The 22,927-nt window shown below is 36.3% G+C and overlaps 1 protein-coding gene across 1 annotated transcript; it reads left to right on the top strand.

The window, feature by feature from the left end:
- Positions 1-15,645: 15,645 nt before the first annotated feature.
- Positions 15,646-19,058, top strand: LOC104212783 (uncharacterized). The gene is made up of 7 exons (XM_070154472.1): positions 15,646-15,679; positions 16,610-16,753; positions 16,838-16,984; positions 17,127-17,541; positions 17,800-17,929; positions 18,040-18,550; positions 18,633-19,058. Exons 1-6 carry the CDS (start codon positions 15,646-15,648, stop codon positions 18,322-18,324), a joined length of 1,155 nt encoding a protein of 384 aa, XP_070010573.1. The 3' UTR covers positions 18,325-18,550; positions 18,633-19,058.
- Positions 19,059-22,927: the final 3,869 nt, after the last annotated feature.

Below are 22,927 nucleotides of genomic sequence, written 5' to 3'. Positions count from 1 at the left end.
CTTGCTGTCTTTTTTCCTTTCTCATAATGTTCTACATTTTAGTAATTTCATAATCTCCTTTGATGATAAAGATTTTTTTATTTCATATTTACCAATCAAGTGCTATCTGTAACAGTTGCATATTTTAGGTCTTCGCCTGGTTGATGTTTTATATATTTGGACTCCCGACTTTCTTTATCCTTTTTTTTTGTTCATATTGTATATATTGTGGAGTTGGAAAGACGTAATAGCGGCTGATCTTTTGGAATGGGCTGTCTTCTTGAGGGCTTCCCGATTACTGAAACAGGAAACTATGGGACTTCACTTGCTTGTCCCAAATAAGTGGTATTACCGTAAAAAGGATGTGAAAATGGCGTGTAGTAGCCACTAAATAAGGGTGTATTTAATTTTTATCCACTATTTAAAATGCTTATAAAAAATAGCCACTACTAAGGGGGAAAAGACACAATTACCCTTTCTCTATTTCTTGTATAATCCCAAAATCGACGAAAACCCTTATTTCATTCGTTCAGAGTTCTGCGCTTCTTCATCTTCCTCGTATGCAAACTGCAATCTCAGTTAAACTTCTGCTCCTTCATCTTCTCCGTCATCTTCTGTCAATCGCGACTGGTAATATATATATATATTTTTTATGCATTTTCGTTTTTCTTTATTTGTAAGTTGGTTCAATGTCGTGTGAAGTATGTGTGAAATTTCAAAAATTAGCATTATATGTTGATTCAGTGTAGTATATTTTGTGTGATTCTGTTTTTGATAAATTTTTAGTGTGTGAAATTTGAAATGTGTTTGTGGTTGATTCAATATATTTGATTATGTAGGTATATTTCATAAAAATAGTCGTAGAAATTCATAAGCTTACTGATTATGAATTTTCAGTTAACTGTGTTCATTAAATGTAAAGAAGAAACGACATTAAATTTTGTAGTTGGAATTCAAAGTTAAGGACTGATTGTCCTTAACTTTTGCACATGAAACTTGAAGTTAAGGACAAAGTGTCCTTAACTTTGGATGTTGAAAGTATAAGTTAAGGACTGTATTTCCTTAACCTTTGCATTTACAATTTAAAGTTAAGGACTTATTGTCCTTAACTTTTGCACATGAAACTTGAAGTTAAGGACTAAGTGTCCTTAACTTTGGATGTTGAAAGTATATGTTAAGGACTGTATTTCCTTAACCTATGCACTTACAATTTAAAGTTAAGGACTGATTGTCCTTAACTTTTGCACATGAAACTTGAAGTTAAGGACTAAGTGTCCTTAACTTTGGATGTTGAAAGTATAAGTTAAGGACTGTATTTCCTTAACCTTTGCACTTAAAATTTAAAGTTAAGGATTGTATTTGCTTAACTTTTAACTTGAAATTTTAAGTTAAGTCCTAATCTTTGTTTGTTTTTCCTTCTTTTCTAGTGTTATAATGGAAGGCGATCATTTTTTTTGATTTTGACGATTGGCGTAATTTTCTGGTATATTGGAAAGGAGATTTTCAATATAAGGAAACAATTAAAAGTTTTCTGTCGAATAGCCAATGGAAGAAATTGAGGGAAAGTATTTTTGGAAACTTCTTCAGATTACAAAGTGTGAAGTTCTCGGGTAAACTTATGCACTGTGTATTGCTTTCTGAAATTGTTAGTAATGAACCTGATTTGATGACCTTCAAGGTATTTGACCGCGATATTAAGTTTACTCGTGATGCATTCCATATTATTACTGGTTTGAAGTCTTATTCGTCGCTTGACATGAAAGGTTTAAATGAGAAAGAGAATAGGCTTTTAAGAGTCTATTTCCCTGGAAAGGACAAAATTGAGTTGGCTGATTTGTATAGTTTTATTTCTAGTCGCCCACATGGTACAACTTCATCATTTGCTGGCAGTGATGATGATGCTTTGAAGTTGGCAACACTCTATTTTGTTGAGTCGGTTTTGATGGGCAAGAGGAAAAATAGGAATGTGTCGGAGCAAATAATGAAAATTGTTGACGATGATGCACTTTGCGCTTCCTTCAACTGGGGCTCTCTTGCTTATGAGACGCTATTAAAATCATTGAAGAGTTGCTTGAAATCAAATGAGAATGATGTTCAGAAGGAGAAAGAGAAAGAAAAAGATATTGATAGCTACACTTTAGTTGGCTTTCCTTTTGCGTTTTGTGTCTGGATTATGGAAGTACTTCCTATTTTCCAAGAGAAACAATTTGTGAACTTCAAAGAAGTTGGTTATCCTCGAATGTTATGTTATTCTGAAATGAAGTCTCCACAATTTGATGCTCTTTGTAGAAAATATTTCCATAATGAAAAAGTAAGTTAATGTAATTACTATCTCTTTTTTTGTTTATTTGTTTTAGTTATGTATACTTATGTTTAGTTTTTCTTATATAATGGGTGTTTAAGTTGATTGAGGTGTCACCCTTTATTCCCGTGGAAGAAGAAGATACAGAGCCTCTTTGTGTGGAGGAGCCAGTTTCACAAGATCGAGGCTCAAGGTCTTCTTCCACACAATTTGACGAAGGCGTACTTAAGGAAATTGTTAGAGTATGTGTTTCTGCCTTTGAATAGTATTAGTTTTTTATTTGATTATTTCTTGCTTACGAACACCTTTTTTTATATTATGTTTTTTGATTCAGAGATTATCAGAGAGTTTTAAGAAGGATTTGCAAGCAGAAGTTACCAGAGTTAATCAGAAAATTGCTGTATCAGAAAAAAAGATTGAGAACGAAATCAAGGTAATTTCAGTTAATCCAACTTTAGGATTTTGTGTCCTTAAATTTTGAACTTGGAATTGAAAGATAAGGACTTCTTGTCCTTAACTTTTGAACTTTGAAATGAAACTTAAGGACATCATGTCCTTAAGTTTTGAACTTGGAATTCAAAGTTAAGGACTTCTTGTCCTTAACTTTTGAACTTGGAGTTCAAACTTAAGGATTGCATTTCCTTAAGTTTTGAACTTTAAGTTCAAACTTAAGGACTGCTTGTCCTTAAGTTTTAAACATGTCCTTCTCTTTGTAACTTAGTTGCTTTCTCAGGATTTAAAGAAAACTCTAGGATCAAAGCTTGATACTTTGATGAACATGTTTGGGAAAGCTGATCAGATGAACACAGATAGAGAATCTAGTGTTCCAATTAGAAAATATGGAGTTGATGATCATTGTCGTGCTACTGAGCGTACTGGCATATTCAACCAAGATGCAGGTGGTGTTGAACGTAATGATATGGATGTGCATGCAGAGGGTCAGTATGAAAGAGAATTTAGAGATGCACATCTAGATGATGAAACTGAAAATATTACTGATATTGGGAAAGGTTAGATATAGATTTTGATTTTTATTTTCGTTGAAATGTATATTCAATAGATTAATACATATAAACTATGCATGTGCATGCAGAAGTTTGTGGAGTGCCGGAGAAAATTTGTAGAGCTTGTGGATTGTAATCACAGGAGGATTTAACAAGTCCATTGGGGACAAGTGTCAGCGAGATTGTATGCAAATGCTTAAAAGGAACGTATGATCTCTCTACACCGCTGTCATACAAAGAAAAATTTGGAGTTCAAACTTGTGCCAGTCAAGGTTAGATAAAATTTTCATTATATATTGTATCTTTATTTCATTTGTCACACCTCCTTTTTCCGCGCCCGAGGGGGCGCAGGGAGTTTTTTCCAATTAAAGGACAATCGAAACGGGATTGGTTTAATTATTTCAGAGTCGCCACTTGGGAGATTTAGGGTGTCCCAAGTCACCAATTTTAATCCCGAATCGAGGAAAAGAATGACTCTATATTATGGTCTGCGTACCAAAAATCCGGATAAGGAATTCTGTTAACCCGGGAGAAGGTGTTAGGCATTCCCGAGTTCCGGGAGATAGCATTATTAAAGGCGCGCCTAAAGCAACTAGCGCATTATTATTTTGGGCTAGGGCCGTGAAATTTGTTAAACGGCCCGTCCCGGAATCTAAGTATTTAATACATATATTTTGTGAGGGCTCCGCAATTTGTACATTTTTATTTAGCGAAGCTCGTCTCTTTATATTTTTTATTTTTTTTATTATTTTTTAGAAAAAAAAACAAGGCTAAAATAACTACATTTTTTTTTGCTACTTTGCGAGGTCATGAGTTGTAGGTTAAACTTATTTGATGAAACGAATATTTTTCAGTGGGATTAAAATTACTCCTATGATTTTAACATTACTACTATACGTACAAACAATTCTTAAGACAGGCCTGTAGATAACAATAATCTTAATATGAAGAAACAAATTGCGGAATAGCTACTTAAAATAACGAAACAAAGGAAGAGACATTCAGCAAATCCGATACACAAACAGTGCATAGGAAATCTATATCATTTCATTCCATTTAAGCAAATATAACAAGTTTGGAAATGTATATGCACCTGTTTGAAGCAAGAACAACAACCAAACTGTCTCGACAGCTATCGGAAACCTCTCCAATGACAGAACGACGGAACCTCGACGTCAAGCTGAACGTACCGGACCTCGATGAACCAAAGTCGACCTCGACAGAAAACAGAACGCTCGGCCAAGCAGGCTCGCAGCAAACCCAGCTGCTCGCGAAAGATGAAACAACGTCGACGACTGTAAGGTCGACGCGAGGGGGCTGCTGACGGGCGTTTGAACGGCGTCGACGCGAGGAGGATGAAGTAGAAAAAGGGGTCGTTTAGACGCGAGGAAGGAGCAGCTGTGCGTTGCTTGGAAGCGCAGCAACGACTGCTTGTTGGACTAACAATGGCGGAAGTGCTGGGTTTTGTTCGGGCTGTGCGTGGGGGTGGTGTTCGGACGATCGAGCTGGGTCAGTAGTGGTGGGTCGTTGATGCTGCAGCTGTTCCGGCGAGGAAGCAACAACAGCTGCTGCGTGATAGCGGTGGACGTGGGGGGTCGTTTGACTTGAAGAAGTCGGAAATGGTGGTTTTACGTGAGGGTTTTGGAGTAGGGTAGTGTACGCCGGTGGTTGACGAGGGGAAGGTGATGGGTCCGACGATGACAGTGGAAGGGTCTGTTTGCTCGTCGACTGGTTAGTGATGATGGTGGAGCTATGAGGAGGAGGGTGGTTGGTTTCGCTAGGTTTTCCCTTCTTCTTCTCTTTGAAGAAGAAGGATGAACAGTGCCTCCGTTTTTTTAAAAACAATCTGTCCAAATTTTTCAAAGTTTCCCCGGCGTTTTTCTTCTGTTCCTTCTTTTAAAAGAGAAAGAAACCCATGCACAGTGGTCCCTCTCCAATTTTTTTTAAAAAAAGTTTGTTTGTTGGTCCCCCCTTTCTTTTTGTTTGTCCGTGTTTCAATGCCCATAAAAATGAGCCCCACGCGTGGTGGGGTTCGAGGCATATGTCCCCCACGCGTGGTGGGGTTCCCCACGTGTCCTGGACACGGTTTATTATGGGCTAGGTCCGAAAATTAGGCCTAAAACCGGGTAGTTTAAACCCGAATATTATTCTTTTGCCCGGACCCGAGAAATAGGAACACGTTGCTTAACTAGTCCTATGTAAGCAAAATAACTACCAAAAATAAGACTAGTATTTAAACAAAACTATATCTTTTTAAATATTTTTCAAGGTTTAAAATAGCTACAAAATATTAATAAAACTATTTTTTTGTAATTTTCGTTTTTAAATATTAAGATAAAATATGAGGTAATATTTTTGTATTTTTCAAAGTTAAAAATGACTATAAAACCTTAATAGAACTATATTTTTTGTAATTTTCGAAATTATATAAAGTACAAAAATAAAGTGCAATTTTTGTATTTTTCAAGTTTATGAGAAATACATAAACTAAAATTTATATATATATTTTTTGAAATTTTCTTTTTGCAATGAAATAAAGTAAAATAGTTAAAATAGCTATACTAGACCCAATTTCACATATTCACGCTAAAAATGTGAAAATTCTCGGGGAGGGTCAAAAATCACGTGCTTACAGCTGCCCCTCTTTGACTGGAAACACGAAGAGTTTTCCGACAAAGAACGACTAGCCGTGTTTTTGACCCGACCATTACTTGGACGGACTACACTTCAGGAAAGGGAGGGAATGTGACCGAGCCCTGGTATCTGAGCTGCCTACATATCCTTGGTTATACAGGAATCAGGCCACGTGTAGTTCGGGAATGAGAGAGATAGTGAAGTGTACCGAGGTGGAGAGCCGATCGAGGTGCCGTTCCGTTGAGGTTCCGGTCCGCGGTCCTGTCGTTACAACAAAAATGAAAACTGAAAAAGACTAACTAAGCCTATCAGCTACTAGTTACAAGGATTCCTATCTCTTAAGTCTTCTGAAACTTGGTCTTGAGTCTTGAATGGTGCTTCATACAGACTTTGGATTTGAACCTTGATACTTGCTAGTTGTAGGCGCTAGTTCTTGAGCAGATCACATTTGCTCTCCTCATCCGTGCTTCGGATTCATTCATTTTTCTCTTTTTTCCTTTTTCTTCTTTTTTTTTCTTTTTCTTTTTGTGACTAGCTTTTGTTGACCCTCTCAGACTGTTGACTCGCATTCTTGGGGCGAGATTCTTGTTCTTCTATCTTGGATTGAGTGCTGGGGATTTTTGTTGTGGCTTTCTGCCTTCCAATGGGTTACGGCCTGACTTTGAACGATCCCGCTGTTCTGCAGGCGGACCCCTAACTTCTTCAATCTTTGACATATAACAATCTTTTGCTCTACAGGCAGGCCCCTGACAATCAAAACAAACAAAACAAACAAAATTTCCTAACCCAGTTTTCACTGGGAAGGTTTGTGAGTCGTTAGCAAAATCGTAGCCCACTGATACTACTGATGCAGTGCTGGGAGTGAACTAAACACTAGATTAGGATGTATTCTTCTTTTTTTTTTTTCAAAATGTTTTTTTTTTTTTTCAAAATGTTTTTTTTAGCATCTTAGGAGAAAGATTCATCGGACTAAGATTTTGATCCTAGGAGAAGGTTCATCAGACTAGGTCATTTTTTGTTTTTTGGTTATCTTAGGAGAAAGATTCATCAGACTAAGATTTTGATCCTAGGAGAAGGTTCATCAGACTAGGTCATTTTTGTTTTTGGTATCTTAGGAGAAAGATTCATCAGACTAAGATTTTGATCCTAGGAGAAGGTTCGTCAGACTAGGTCTCTATCTTAGGAGAAAAATTCATCGGACTAAGATTTTGATCCTAGGAGAAGGTTCATCAGACTAGGTCATTTTTTGTTTTTTTTGGTTATCTTAGGAGAAAGATTCATCAGACTAAGATTTTGATCCTAGGAGAAGGTTCATCAGACTAGGTCATTTTTTGTTTTTTGGTATCTTAGGAGAAAGATTCATCAGACTAAGATTTTGATCCTAGGAGAAGGTTCGTCAGACTAGGTCTCTATCTTAGGAGAAAAATTCGTCAGACTAAGATTTTGATCCTAGGAGAAGGTTCATCAGACTAGGTCTTTTCTTTTTGGTATCTTAGGAGAAAGATTCATCAGACTAAGATTTTGATCCTAGGAGAAGGTTCGTCAGACTAGGTCTCTATCTTAGGAGAAAAATTCGTCAGACTAAGATTTTGATCCTAGGAGAAGGTTCGTCAGACTAGGTCATTTTTTGTTTTTGGTATCTCAGGAGAAAGATTCATCAGACTGAGATTTTGATCCTAGGAGAAGGTTCGTCAGACTAGGTCTCTATCTTAGGAGAAAAATTCGTCAGACTAAGATTTTGATCCTAGGAGAAGGTTCATCAGACTAGGTCTTGTTTGTTTTTGGTATCTTAGGAGAAAGATTCATCAGACTAAGATTTTTTTTTTTAATCTTTAACAACCACTTAGGAGGAAATGCATCTCCTACGGGTGAAACTGAAACTAAAACCTAGGAGGAAATGTGTCTCCTAGGGGGTAAAACTTAAATTAGGAGGAAATGCGTCTCCTATGGGTAAAACATAAACTTAGGAGGAAATGCGTCTCCTATGGTGAAACTATTCTTAGGAAGTGCGTCTCCTATTGGTAAAAACTAAACTTAGGAGGAAATGCATCTCCTATGGGTAAAACTAAAACAAACTTAGGAGGAAATGCATCTCCTATGGGGTGAAACTAAAATAATCTTAGGAGGAAATGCATCTCCTATGGATAAAACTCAAACTTAGGAGGAAATGCATCTCCTATGGGTGAAACTAAAATGAACTTAGGAGGAAATGCATCTCCTATGGGTAAAACTCAAACTTAGGAGGAAATGCATCTCCTATGGGTGAAACTAAAATGAACTTAGGAGGAAATGCATCTCCTATGGGTAAAACTCAAACTTAGGAGGAAATGCATCTCATATGGGTAGAACTCTAATGATTTCAAACTAGGAAGTGCGTCTCCTATTAATGAAACCTTCGCTTTTTTTTTGAATTATTTACTTACCTGTGTGGTCTTCCATCGAAACTGTTGGGGATTATTTAGACGGGGATGACTTTCCTTTCCCTTTTTTTTGTTTTTTTCATTATTATCTTTTTATTCTTCTTTTTTGATTTTATTCTTTTTTTCGCATAGCTTCTTCCTTCGAAGACTACCTCCCTTGAGAGTCGTTTTGCCTTTCCCTGAAAGGAACCGCTGAGGATACCGACTTTCCAACCTTGTGTTGGACCCCTCGCAACTGCTAGGGATAACACTTTTGAGGAATTATTTACTTACCTGCTAGGGATAACACTGTTGGGTAAAATGTTATCAGCTGGGGGTACCTGACTTCCAGAAAATTTTCTAAATGGAAGGAAAATTTTCTGCCCCAGTTTGATAATATCCCTTGTGGCATGCAGTTCTGGCATCAATGCCATTTCCTTTACCTGTTTCAAATCAAACAAAATTGTTAGTTTAAAACATGGTGGTTGGTTGTGATACTCCCAACGGGATGGCTTTTCCTCTTTTCCTTCCTTGCTTTGCGTTGCACAACTTGTTGGGGACGATTTTATTTGCTGGGTACAATCCCTTTCTGATGGGGATATCCCTCTTCTTTTGTGGCATAGCTCGGAAACTGGCATTTCCCCGACCTTTTAGTCTAGTATGGATTTCGCCAAATCATGCTCACTGCTTTCCTTGCTTTGTCCATGGGCCTTGGCCTTGAGGTTTATAACGCTTGTCAATCCTTCTGTCAATTCCCTTTTGCTGGGGATATCTGTATTGACACTGGCCTCGCGTTTGTTCCCTGCTGACTATACCCCTTGGATGTACTAGTCAGATCTCATTTTTGGAAAGATGATGGCATATTTTGAAGTCATTTCATACTTGTTCTGACCGGACAGACTCTATTGGGGATTTTTCTATGAGAGGAAAAAGATAAAAAAAGAACAGAATAAAAAGACCAAGGGAAAGACGACTCTTTAACAAAAGAAACTATAAATAAAACCTATCAAATGCAGATACCGACTCTAATAGCCATGACATGCGCAGGTGGCCTATCCTTTTACCGTTAATCATCTTTCAAGATCTTCAATTGGCGATTCCCCATCTGATTCTTGATCTTATTCGACTTGTAGTACCCGAAGGGTTTTCACTATCAAGTCTCTCTCATTTTTGGCTTCTCTCTCAGCTTTCATCGCCTTATGGTGCCTGTGAAGGTTTTCACCAATAAGACTCTCTCGTTTTATATCTCTCTCCAGCTGGGGATTTGGAGTGTCGCCGGTACGACTCTTTCTGCTGGAGATTAGAGTCCTTTCTGCTGTGGAACAGAATGTTATGTTCGCCGGTAAGACTCTTCATTTGTCTGACTTGGCATCTTTTGAAGACTGATCGGAAGGTCTTTCTTTGGACCGTAATGTGGGTTTTGGATAGGGCTAGAAAGAAAAGGGTATTAAAAGGCTCAAAAATACATTAATTTTTTGGGTTATTAGTTACAACCTTCGGAATTAGATTTATTTACAACGACCGCAACCTCTGCCCCAGTTTCTTGCTTGGGGATATTTTAATTGATTTTTTTTCATTTTTCAAAACTATGACCGAGCCGTGAAGCGCCTACGTATCCTCTTTGAGGAATCAGGTCAAACGTAGTTCCCAATTCCTCTTTTCATTTGATTTTTTTTTCTTTGTTATCAATTTCTTTTTTTTTCTCTTTTTCATTTTTCTTTTGTCATTTTGCTATTCTCTTTTTTCTTTTTTTTTTCATGCTCGTATCTTCTAGTCGTTGCTACTAGTTCCGAACGAGGGGCATGAAAGAAAATAAATAAGGCTCAAAGGGCTAACGAAGGATAAAGTGTTTAGGTAGCAGAACAAAATGCCTTCGTCATTCCAGTCTTCAAAACATGCCAAGTGCAAACAACACGATTAAAATTTGTAGCCTCTTCTGACGGTGCTGGGCTTGACAATTATGTTAAACATTTGTTTTTCCCTTTGTCACTTCTAAAGCACCGTTGGGCGACACTCTCATTCTCATTATTATGAACGACCCTCATGCCAATTTAGGCGAATCTTGCTTTTAAACGGTTTTCTTTTTTGTTTAACTTGCCCCAGTTCCACATGACTCGAGCTCTGAATAATCTCAAACCGTCCTTATTTTCTTTAAATGGTTTGACCGCCTTTCTGTGGTTTTATGATTAACTTTAAAGAATAAGCCCAAAGTGTGTGCGCATGTCATGTCACTAGAATCGGCACTGAACAAAATGAAAAAAGTACTAAACAAAAGATGACTGGATATAATATAAGACCGGATTTTGCATTAGACTGGTGAAATGGTTTGAAAAAAAATAAAAACAATCCGGAATAAAAATCCTAAACAAACTGGACAAAACTTAAACAAACTGATATGACAAAAGGAAAAGATGAGAAGGTTTGACACAGGACAAAATCCAAATTACAACCTTACTAATCCGGACAACAGAAATGACAACAAAATAAGCCACCACAAGCTTCTCTCTTGCTAACCAAGGAACGGAGCGTCCTCCCATTTTTCAAACTCGGCATCGTAGCCGCTGAGCTTTGCATTAGTATTGCAAAGACTATTACCAGCTTTAATATCATCGTCCTCTGTCAACAAGTTTCCAATAGGATTCAAGTGCTTCTGTTATTAGGCCTGATCCCCGCAGATTGTATATCATGAGGTGCAAGCAAAGGATTCTGGGCGTCATTGTCCGGATTACCACAAACCAACCACCTTAAGTTTATGCTTCAAAACAAAACAGGTGACAACATCTTTTTTTTTTTGTTTTTTTTTTGTTTTTTTTTTCGATTTTTCTTTCTTTTTTTTTTTCATTGCTTTTTTCATTTTGCTTTTTCTATTTTTTCTTTTCGTTTTTTTTTTAAATTTTTTTTTTCATGCTCTTTTTTTCATTCTTTTTTCTTTTCATTTTTTTATTTTTCATTGTGTTGTGGTCGAATCTTATGGAGATTGCCTACGTATCATGACCCCGCATGAATCAGACCTTGCGTAGTTCGGACCAATAAAAGATAAACAACACTAAACACACATTTTTTTTTTAAATTTAAAACAAACTGGGTTTCAAGGATTTAAAGATTACCCACCAGCTTGAAAATTAAACAACCCGCATGTTCTAATCAAAAGATTGGTAGACTTAAAAACAAAATTCCAGCTCCCTTTCTCTGTTCAACAAATGCAACCAAATGGTTATTTTTTGCAAATGTGGCCCCTTCCAATTTTCACATGAATTTTGAGGCCGGGGAGGATTATTTTGACACTTTAAAACTTGTCCATTCTTTTACGAAAATAACCTTTCGACAACTGAAAGATACTCTAAGGCTATTTCGGCAAGAACGGTTTAAGACGCGGCCGAAGCTGGCTCGGCTTATTATGACAAAAGACGGTATTCACATGACCGCTGACTCTTTGATTTTTTTTTCTTTTAAAAATTACAATAAAAGACTTGGCGTTGTAAACACGGCCCTTCAGCGCCTCGGGGACGAAGATTTATAAGGCTGTGTGGGTCCATATCTCAAAATGACCCAAAGGTGGCTGTTTATGCCAAGTCAGCCTTCCGGCGTCCCTTTCGGGAACATTCGGCCCTTTTTATGACAAAACAGCATCACCTGACTTATTTATAACTCTTTTTATCGTTTTTCAAATGAGAAAAGTCAATATTGCAAACACGGCCTTTCAACGTCTCGGGGACGAAGATTTTTAGGCTGTGGGGGTCAACTGGACCAAGTCTTAAAAATGACCCAAAAGTGGTTGTTTATGCAAGTCAGCCTTCCGGCGTTCCTTTCGGGAACATTCGGCTATGTCTTGATAAAACAGCGTCACCTGACTTTCTTTATGACAAAATTAAAATTTGACATATATTTTTTATTTATTTGTTTCTTGGCTATTTTAGCAAAATGTGGGTTGGACATCACCCGACTTATTTATGACAAGATTAAAATTTTTGATTTTTAGCTATTTTAGCAAAAGGTGGGGTTGGACCCGATGAGGGTTGCCTACGTATCTCACATCCGGTGAGAATCAAACCCGCGTAGTTCGGTCAAATAAACTGTTTTTGAGAGGACCCTTTTCCATTTTCTATATTTATTTATTTTTTATTATTATTTTCACAACAATCAAATAGACTATTATTCTATTATTTTCATTTATAACAAACAAACGAATTAACGAAAAACATAAAACATTCCTTCTTTTTGAGAAGGTGGGGTTGGACCCGATGAGGGTTGCCTACGTATCTCACATCCGGTGAGAATCAAACCCGCGTAGTTCGGTAGAATGAGAATAAGTAGGCAAATAAGAATAAGTAGATGAACTAACTTTTTTTTTGAATTTGCGAAGGAAGGCAAATAAAAGAAGCAAGGAAGTATTTTTTTTGATTGATTTTCTTTTAAAAGAAAGACTTCTAAGATATTTTTTGAATTTTCATTTGCTCTTTTTTTTCTTTATTCTAAAGAAGAAGAAGAAAAATATTTTTCGGAATTTTGCTTTTAATAAAAGGAATGCTTCTCAAAAATGTTTTTTTTGGATTTTGAATTTTCTTTTCAATTTTGAAAAAGAATCAAAATATTTTCGGATTTTTTTTTATATTATATATACATGATTTTTTTTTTAAAACAATTAGAAAGAATTTCTAAAGAAATCAATAATGGAAAGTATTTTTGGATTATTGTAATTTGAGCATTTTCATAAACAAGTAAATAAACATATTTTTTTTTAAAAACAAGACCCTTTTTTACTTTTTTTTTATGGCAAGACAAACTATTTTTTTTTTGAAAAACAAAACCAAACAATGATGATTTTTTCTACTTTTCCTTTGTTGTTAATAAAACTAACTAATAAGACATATTTTCCTTATTTTCTCAAAAATTCGGCAGAGTTCCGACACTACTTGGACATTTGTTTTTTCACATTTATAAACTGTTATTTTTTCCTCTTTTCCACTATTTCTAACTTGTGGATGATGATGAAAACATACAAAATCTTTTTTTTTTTGAATTTTTCAACGTTTTTTTTATATATACATATATACATATATATTTTATTTTTTATATTTATTATATTTTCAAAAATGTGGCATGGGGGACATAGGGAATTTCAAGATTTCTTGGGTTCCGCAAATGTTCCCCATGTGCTTTTCCCAAAATGAAGCGTGGGAGACATAGTGGATTTCCAAGGCTTCTTGGATTCCACAAATGTTCCCCATGTGCTTTCCCAAAAAGCAAGCGTGGGGGACATAGGGAATTCCAAGAATTCTTGGATTCCACCAATGTTCCCCATGCTTTGATTAAAATAACATCATGCTGGAAAAACGTGCGGCCTTCTCATTTAAATGTGATCAACCTAACAAGGTGTGTTATTTGTCCGCAACTATTATTGGTCCGCCAAATGACCCATTCACCCTTGAATAAATACAACATGTAGCACTTAGGATGCCAAAAGATGGTCTATTATTTTCAGGTTGCTTGTCCTAGACGGACCCAACCCCTGTATTGAGTCCCCTAAGTCAAATGCACATGATGCAAATAAGCGTTCCTACTAGGGATCCGGCATGAAGCTATGTTATGCTAAGCTGTAAAGCCTAGGTGTTTGTTCTAGACCTGGCTTACCCGAGCGGACAACTCGAGCCGAGGATGGGAGCTGTGTACCGGTAACCAAAAGGCCATCCGATTTTGCAACTCCTCCGAATCCTCGTTCTATTTTGGTATATGACACTAACAGAAAGAAGCCACGACCAGCGTGCACTCCTCAAGAGAGAGAAGAGAGGGGTTTCGGCACAGTTTATATATACAGTCCAAATAATATCAAAGCAGTAAAAGCAGCATTTAGCACATTAGGCTCAAACACGTAAAAAACCAGATAATAAATAAAGCCAAATAATAACAATTATTTCAAGCTCGAATTCTTAACCCTGAACCAGTGGTTCTGGGTATACTCCCCAGCAGAGTCGCCAGAGCTGTCACACCTCCTTTTTCCGCGCCCGAGGGGCGCAGGGGAGTTTTTTCCAATTAAAGGACAATCGAAATGGGATTGGTTTAATTATTTCAGAGTCGCCACTTGTGCATCTCGGGCCACGCCACAATCAATGCGCCCGTGACTAGAGACATATTTCGACTCCGTTGAGATTTGGATTTGGGTCACATAAATGTGCACCCGAGTTTAGGGAGATAGCATTATTAAAGGCGCGCCTAAAGCAACTAGCGCATTATTATTTTGGGCTAGGGCCGTGAAATTTGTTAAACGGCCCGTCCCGGAATCTAAGTATTTAATACATATATTTTGTGAGGGCTCCGCAATTTGTACATTTTTATTTAGCGAAGCTCGTCTCTTTTTATTTTTTATTTTTTTAATTATTTTTTAGAAAAAAAAAAAACAAGGCTAAAATAACTACATTTTTTTTTGCTACTTTGCGAGGTCATGAGTTGTAGGTTAAACTTATTTGATGAAACGAATATTTTTCAGTGGGATTAAAATTACTCCTATGATTTTAACATTACTACTATACGTACAAACAATTCTTAAGACAGGCCTGTAGATAACAATAATCTTAATATGAAGAAACAAATTGCGGAATAGCTACTTAAAATAACGAAACAAAGGAAGAGACATTCAGCAAATCCGATACACAAACAGTGCATAGGAAATCTATATCATTTCATTCCATTTAAGCAAATATAACAAGTTTGGAAATGTATATGCACCTGTTTGAAGCAAGAACAACAACCAAACTGTCTCGACAGCTATCGGAAACCTCTCCAATGACGGAACGACGGAACCTCGACGTCAAGCTGAACGTACCGGACCTCGATGAACCAAAGTCGACCTCGACAGAAAACAGAACGCTCGGCCAAGCAGGCTCGCAGCAAACCCAGCTGCTCGCGAAAGATGAAACAACGTCGACGACTGTAAGGTCGACGCGAGGGGGCTGCTGACGGGCGTTTGAACGGCGTCGACGCGAGGAGGATGAAGTAGAAAAAGGGGTCGTTTAGACGCGAGGAAGGAGCAGCTGTGCGTTGCTTGGAAGCGCAGCAACGACTGCTTGTTGGACTAACAATGGCGGAAGTGCTGGGTTTTGTTCGGGCTGTGCGTGGGGGTGGTGTTCGGACGATCGAGCTGGGTCAGTGGTGGTGGGTCGTTGATGCTGCAGCTGTTCCGGCGAGGAAGCAACAACAGCTGCTGCGTGATAGCGGCGGACGTGGGGGGTCGTTTGACTTGAAGAAGTCGGAAATGGTGGTTTTACGTGAGGGTTTTGGAGTAGGGTAGTGTACGCCGGTGGTTGACGAGGGGAAGGTGATGGGTCCGACGATGACAGTGGAAGGGTCTGTTTGCTCGTCGACTGGTTAGTGATGATGGTGGAGCTATGAGGAGGAGGGTGGTTGGTTTCGCTAGGTTTTCCCTTCTTCTTCTCTTTGAAGAAGAAGGATGAACAGTGCCTCCGTTTTTTTAAAAAAAATCTGTCCAAATTTTTCAAAGTTTCCCCGGCGTTTTTCTTCTGTTCCTTCTTTTAAAAGAGAAAGAAACCCATGCACAGTGGTCCCTCTCCAATTTTTTTTAAAAAAGTTTGTTTGTTGGTCCCCCCTTTCTTTTTGTTTGTCCGTGTTTCAATGCCCATAAAAATGAGCCCCACGCGTGGTGGGGTTCGAGGCATATGTCCCCCACGCGTGGTGGGGTTCCCCACGTGTCCTGGACACGGTTTATTATGGGCTAGGTCCGAAAATTAGGCCTAAAACCGGGTAGTTTAAACCCGAATATTATTCTTTTGCCCGGACCCGAGAAATAGGAACACGTTGCTTAACTAGTCCTATGTAAGCAAAATAACTACCAAAAATAAGACTAGTATTTAAACAAAACTATATCTTTTTAAATATTTTTCAAGGTTTAAAATAGCTACAAAATATTAATAAAACTATTTTTTTGTAATTTTCGTTTTTAAATATTAAGATAAAATATGAGGTAATATTTTTGTATTTTTCAAAGTTAAAAATGACTATAAAACCTTAATAGAACTATATTTTTTGTAATTTTCGAAATTATATAAAGTACAAAAATAAAGTGCAATTTTTGTATTTTTCAAGTTTATGAGAAATACATAAACTAAAATTTATATATATATTTTTTGAAATTTTCTTTTTGCAGTGAAATAAAGTAAAATAGTTAAAATAGCTATACTAGACCCAATTTCACATATTCACGCTAAAAATGTGAAAATTCTCGGGGAGGGTCAAAAATCACGTGCTTACATCATTATATATTGTATCTTTTGAAGCAGCAAGCGAAGAAGCTGGAGTGCAGTATCAAGAGAAAACTGGACTACAATCTCAAGACATAGGCAGAAGTGAGATTGGTTCCAAATCTATAGATGCAACATGTGATGATGATGATGTAGCTGGAATGATCTTGGATATTGCAAATGGTTAGGCAGTGCTTTTTTAATTTTATATATGTTTGTTTTAATTAAAGATTATTAACATGTTAGCTCTTGTAAATATTTTTGCAGAATCTTGTCAACAAGCATCTAAAGATCATGGTGAACAACTGCAAGATAAAGAAAATGTGGAATTGCAAGAAAAAGAAAATGCTGCACGCAATATTTTAGCTGAGTTGTCTCTTGAAAAAACACAAGAAGGTACTGCGGAGAAGACAGGTACTGATTGTGCCCTAGTTATTATATGTACAATTGAAATTTTGTCTCTTCATTTGACCTGTTGCAAAAAACTAATATGAATATATATATATATATATATATATATATATATATATATATATATATATATATATATATATAGTGTTGCCAGCAGAGGAAAACAAAGATGACACCAATGATGACGATCTTAACCAATATACAAGGAAAAGAAAGAGAGACAATATTGGTTATGATGGTCCGTCATTTTCTCTTCTTACTCCTACTCCTCCAAGTATACAAATGGACATTGATGCGACTTTGACTATGGAGGGTGAAGGAAATGTTGAAGAAGAACTTGGTCGAGGTAAAAGGAACAAGAAGTTAAGCTGGCAGTTGAAATCTCCTTTTGATAAGGAAGGAAAAGCAGTAAGTTCCAAGGCAGACAATCAAAATACTCTGAAGAGTTCAGGTTGGATAAAATCAACCTATACTCGTAGGTGTATTTTTCATTATACTCGTAAGAGACTATTTTTCATTGTGTGGTTGGGCAAGGAGAAAAGGAGAGGTCGCAAAAAAGAGTAAGTCTCTTAATGTGTTTCACTACATCCTTAACTTCTGTGATTGTAAGACTAATTTTAGGACTAACTGTCCTTAACTTATAGATTCAAGTTTAAAACTTAAGGACTTCTTGTCCTTAAGTTTGAATTCAAAATTCATAAGCTAAGGACATGCAGTCCTTAAGTTTGAGTATCAAATTCAAAAGCTAAGGACACTTGGTCCTTAAGTTATAGATTAAAGTTTTCAAAATTCTAACTTGACATTTTCAAAATTTTCAGGGGACAAATTGATTTATATGCTGATGATAATAGTGTGAGGAAAAAACCATACAAATTGTATCATCAAAAAATCAGTAGCAAAATGTTTTTCCTTGAGCTTTCAGATAGCAAATTTGTTCTTGATGATAAGGTTAGATAATTCACAAGGCATTTATTTTTTCTATTATTAATTTATCATTTTTTCATTATTTTATGACTGATTTGTTATTGATTTGTTTTATTTTTTGCCTTTTTATGAAGCATATTGACATTGCTCTCTATTATCTGAGAAAGAAGGAATGCTACCACCCTCGCGATCATCCTTTTCGATGCACAACTACTGATGTTCTTTTTGATAATTATATGGCACTTGTATATAAAGATTTTAGTGAAGATGCTAGTGATGAGTTTTGGTGTGCTGGTGATAATCAGTTATTTCTGACACCATATGTGTGGGGGACAACCGTAGATGTGGAATTGCATGGACTGAGGTTGACAAAATCTTTTTTCCATGTCGGCTTCCTTAAGAAGATGATGAAGCCGTGACACACTTTTTGTTGGGAGTATTGGACTTGAATCAAAAAAAGATTGATGTATATGATTCCATATACAGTGAGCCATATGAAGCAGGAATGAACTACATGCAAATGTATGCACGCATGATCCCCCATTTGCTAAAGTTCTCACAGTTTGACAAAAATCACAAGTCTTTTGGGAATGTCTTCAACAAATTTGATATACAGTGGCAAAGATCACCACACCAAACTGGATCGTACGTGTTATTATTTGTTATATTATTTATATGTACTTAAGATTTATTGTTTAATTCACTGCATATCTTACATTTCTCTTAGGACTGATTGTGGTGCATTCCTGATCAAATTTGCCGAGTTGCTGATGATTGGAAAGGACGTGCAGCAATTCCAACCCGAAGACATAAAAGACTTTCGAAAAGAACTTGCTGCAAATCTTTGGGCACATGGTGAATGGAAAAGAAATTCTGGTTATGATACTCCACCAGAAAATGTTGGTGATGATTATGAGAGTGAAAATGAAACATTCTGTCCAAAGGAGTTGTAAAGAAATTGTGGTGTTATTTTTGTATAAAATTGCTGTAAAGGTGACATCTGAATTATGCCAGTTTAGGATAGTTCTGAAATATTCTGTAAATTTGTGAAAAGGCACTTATATTTTGTTTTGTTGGCATAGCGTAATTTTTTGTAACAGCTATGCAAAATTACAATTTCAAAAGTTATGTCAAGGCATTTTGTTATTTATTTCGTTGTTTCTCTCAACTGTTGATTTGTCCATTGAGTTTGTTAGTATTTGTTCATGACTAAGTGTAAGTGAACTTCAAATTCAAAGTTAAGGACCGACAGTCCTTAAGTTTTGAACATGGGACTATAACTTAAGGACCTCATGTCCTTAACTTTTGAACTTGTATTTCAAACTTAAGGACTCCTGTAGTTAATGACAAACAGTTCTCAAGTTTTTAACATGGGACTATAACTTAAGGACCTCATGTCCTTAACGTTTGAACTTAAAATTCAAAGTTAAGGACAAACAGTCCTCAAGTTTTTAACATGGGACTATAACTTAAGGACCTCATGTCCTTAACGTTTGAACTTAAAATTTAAAGTTAAGGACAGACAGTCCTTAAGTTTTTAACTTGTATTTCAAACTTAAGGACTCCTGTAGTTAATGACAAACAGTCCTCAAGTTTTTAACATGGGACTATAACTTAAGGACCTCATATCCTTAACTTTTGAACTTGAAATTCAAAGTTAAGGATAGACAGTCCTTAAGTTTTTAACATGGGACTATAACTTAAGGACCTCATGTCCTTAACTTTTGAACTTGAAATTCAAAGTTAAGGACAGACAGTCATTACGTTTTTAATATGGGACTATAACTTAAGGACCTCATGTCCTTAACGTTTGAACTTAAAATTCAAAGTTAAGGACAGACAGTCCTTAAGTTTTTAACATGAGACTATAACTTAAGAACCTCATGTCCTTAACTTTTGAACTTGAAATTCAAAGTTAAGGACAGACAATCATTACGTTTCAAAATTGCAAGTTGAACTTACTGACTCCTGTTAATAACTTTTAATTGTTGAACTCAAAAGAAATTAAAAGAATGTAACAAGATATAAATATTGAAAATCTAGGCATCCACTCAAATTAGAATAATAATGAATACAATCTATAGCAAAAACTTAAAAGAGTCGATACACATAAGTGTATATTTCTACTCTTCTCTATGCTTTCTTGAAAATGGATGGAGTGCCGAAGAATATATACAAGCTGTTCTATTATGACCAATTCTTCTGCAACGACCACATTTGAATGTTATTTTTGATGGCTCGGTAGCAGGAATGTGCCTTTTCTTTTGCCTTCTACCTGGTGGCACTTTGAAATCTGGAGGTTTAACAATTTGTGACTTAACACTCTCTGGTACAATCCATGAATCAGTATGTCCTACAGGATGTATTTGTCTTTCATATGTTTTCAGCCAAGATTCCTTTAAGTACCAGTGCGAACAAAAGTCGGACTTCTTGATGTTTCTCTTCTCGATAGCTGCAATTGCATGTATGCATGGTAATTCATCAAGTTGAAATTGAAAACAATCACATGTTCTTTTGTTTAAGTCCACCAAGAAAGTTATTCCTTCTTCTTCAACTCTAGAACGCCATGAATCAACAGGGAAGACCTTCAATGTTGAAAAATTATAAGTGAGTACATTATGTTAAAAAATGTCAAAATCATAATATAAACATAAAACATAATACTTACGTTCAAAGTAAATGCTAAATCTATTCTGTTCTTCAATTCCTCCTCTACCCAACAAGAAACATCATAAAATGTTCCTTCTGCTTTATTTCTTCTTTCATAAAACCAATGTTGTAGCTTCACTTGAATGAAATCCATCATTCTTAGTATAGGCAGCTCCCTTGCTTCTAATAGCACTGAATTCATCGACTCAACTATGTTTGTTGTGAGCATGTCATATCTTCGTTGTGGACTACAAGAACGTGCCCATCTTTCCGGTGGTTCTTCCATCAAGTAGTCATAAGTTTTCTTATCTACATTTGCAATATCTGACATGTATATGTCAAATTCTTTACGCTTGTATACTCTTGCAGCACTTTGGAAAAGTTTTATGACCTCACTTTTCACCTTTCTTCGCTTTAGGTTCTGCTCCAAATGATAGATGCAAATCCCATGATGGCTTTCAGGATATACCTTTACAATGCCATTTGCAATAGCTTGATGCCTGTCTGATAAAAAAATCAAATTCTCACGGCTCCCAATTGCATTGCGAAGCTGACTAAAGTACCACTCATAGGAATTGTTGTTTTCAGATTCTGCTATTCCAAAGGCTAATGGGAAAATTTGGTTATTTGCATCTTTTGAAACTGAAATCATTAAAACACCACGATATTTTGACTTCAAAAAAGTCGCATCAATAGCAATCACTGGTCTACAATGATTCCAACCAGCTATCGATGATCCATATGCGTAAAACATATAAAGAAACCTGAAAATACAATATAAAACAAGGTTAAAATACCCGAAGTTTAGGACAGTCAGTCCTTAACTTACATTTACAAGTTATAAAGTTAAGGACATGCTGTCCTTAACTTTTATTTCAAAGTTCAAAACTTAAGGACTGGAAGTCCTTAACTTTTAATTACAAGTTCAAAACTTAAGGATAGGCAGTCCTCAACTTCTGGTTATAACTCAAAAGTTAACAAGGCTAAAGACAGCATGTCCTAAATTGTTTACCTGTTGTTGTCGTCTATCTTTATGTTAGTATAAGTTCCCGGGTTTTTACTTGTCATCATATACAAGTATGAACACAATAATTCATAATTTTCTTCGGGACTTCCTCTTATTAAAGCGGAAGCATGTTGAATAGCACGCCACGCCTTGTGATATCCAATGTCTAGTCCATGCAATTTTTGCATCTCTGCCATGACAAAAGCTGGTGTAACTTCAAATCTTGGGTCCCGAAGATTATCGATAATGTAACCACTAATCAACTTTGAAGTAGCATGCCTTTGATCTGCTTTCCTAGTGTTAACAGAGCAGTCATGCTTTTTCTCAAGCTTTACTATCTTGAATAATGTTGAGTCTTTAATTCTGAAAGCACGCACACACCAACGACACCTATCATCATTGCATGTCAACGAATATCTTGTTGAGCTTGATCTAACAACTTTGAATTCAAAATGTCCTTTGATTGCTACATTAGAAAAACAATTAATTATGCTCTTCTTCTTGTCAAATACTGATCCGACTTTTATTTGATCCAAAGAAGCATTTTCTCTTAATATCGTAGTTGGGGATTCTTTTTGTTTCAAATTTGATCTTCGTTTAGTTATTTGAGTGCAGGTTTTGTCAGCAACTACTTCGATTACCGGTGCACTCTCTAAGACTTGAATACCCAAAGCTTGTTCGTTGTCAATCTCTATAATGCTTTGTCCTTCTACTTGAATAGAATCAAATGTTTGATGCACCTCTTCATTTAATGGTTGAGCTTCAACCATATCTACTTCAACTATCTGTTGGCATCGCTCTTGATTGTCATGTTGAGTTTTTGTGTTGGCATGTTCATTGCTTGTTGATGCAAAAACTCTTTCCGAAATATCAACTATGAAACGACAGCTCTTGAAGAGTGAATGAGTTTTTAGCAACTCTATACATGTGTGAAGATCTAAATCTTTGGATACAAGCATTCCTTTGCTTGTTCCAAGGTTGATATCAAACCATATCACTATTTCAAACTTTTCTCTATCCAATTCAATAAGCTCAAAAATCTGTTTAACGAAATCTTCAAACTGAATTGACTCAGGTGCTAGGAAAAGCTTTGTTTGATGATCAAGATACTTATAGTCTTCAGTCCATCTACCATTTAAAGCAACTATTATGCATATTGTTTCCATCCTACAAGTCAAGAGAATGGGAAACAAAGGGCATACGTTATAAAGAAATCCTTGTAGAATTAAGAACAGGTGTACTGTAAGTGCAAGACCAAGATAAGGACTGTCTGTCCTTAACATTTAAACATGTAATTAAAGTTAAGAACTGCCAGTCCTTTAACATTTAAACATGTAATTAAAGTTAAGAACTGCCAGTCCTTAACA

The sequence above is a fragment of the Nicotiana sylvestris genome, chromosome 8, assembly GCF_000393655.2.
Source record: "Nicotiana sylvestris chromosome 8, ASM39365v2, whole genome shotgun sequence".
Lineage (NCBI taxonomy): Eukaryota > Viridiplantae > Streptophyta > Magnoliopsida > Solanales > Solanaceae > Nicotiana > Nicotiana sylvestris.
The sequence above is the reverse complement of the archived record's forward strand: the minus strand, read 5'-3'. Positions and strand labels throughout refer to the sequence as shown.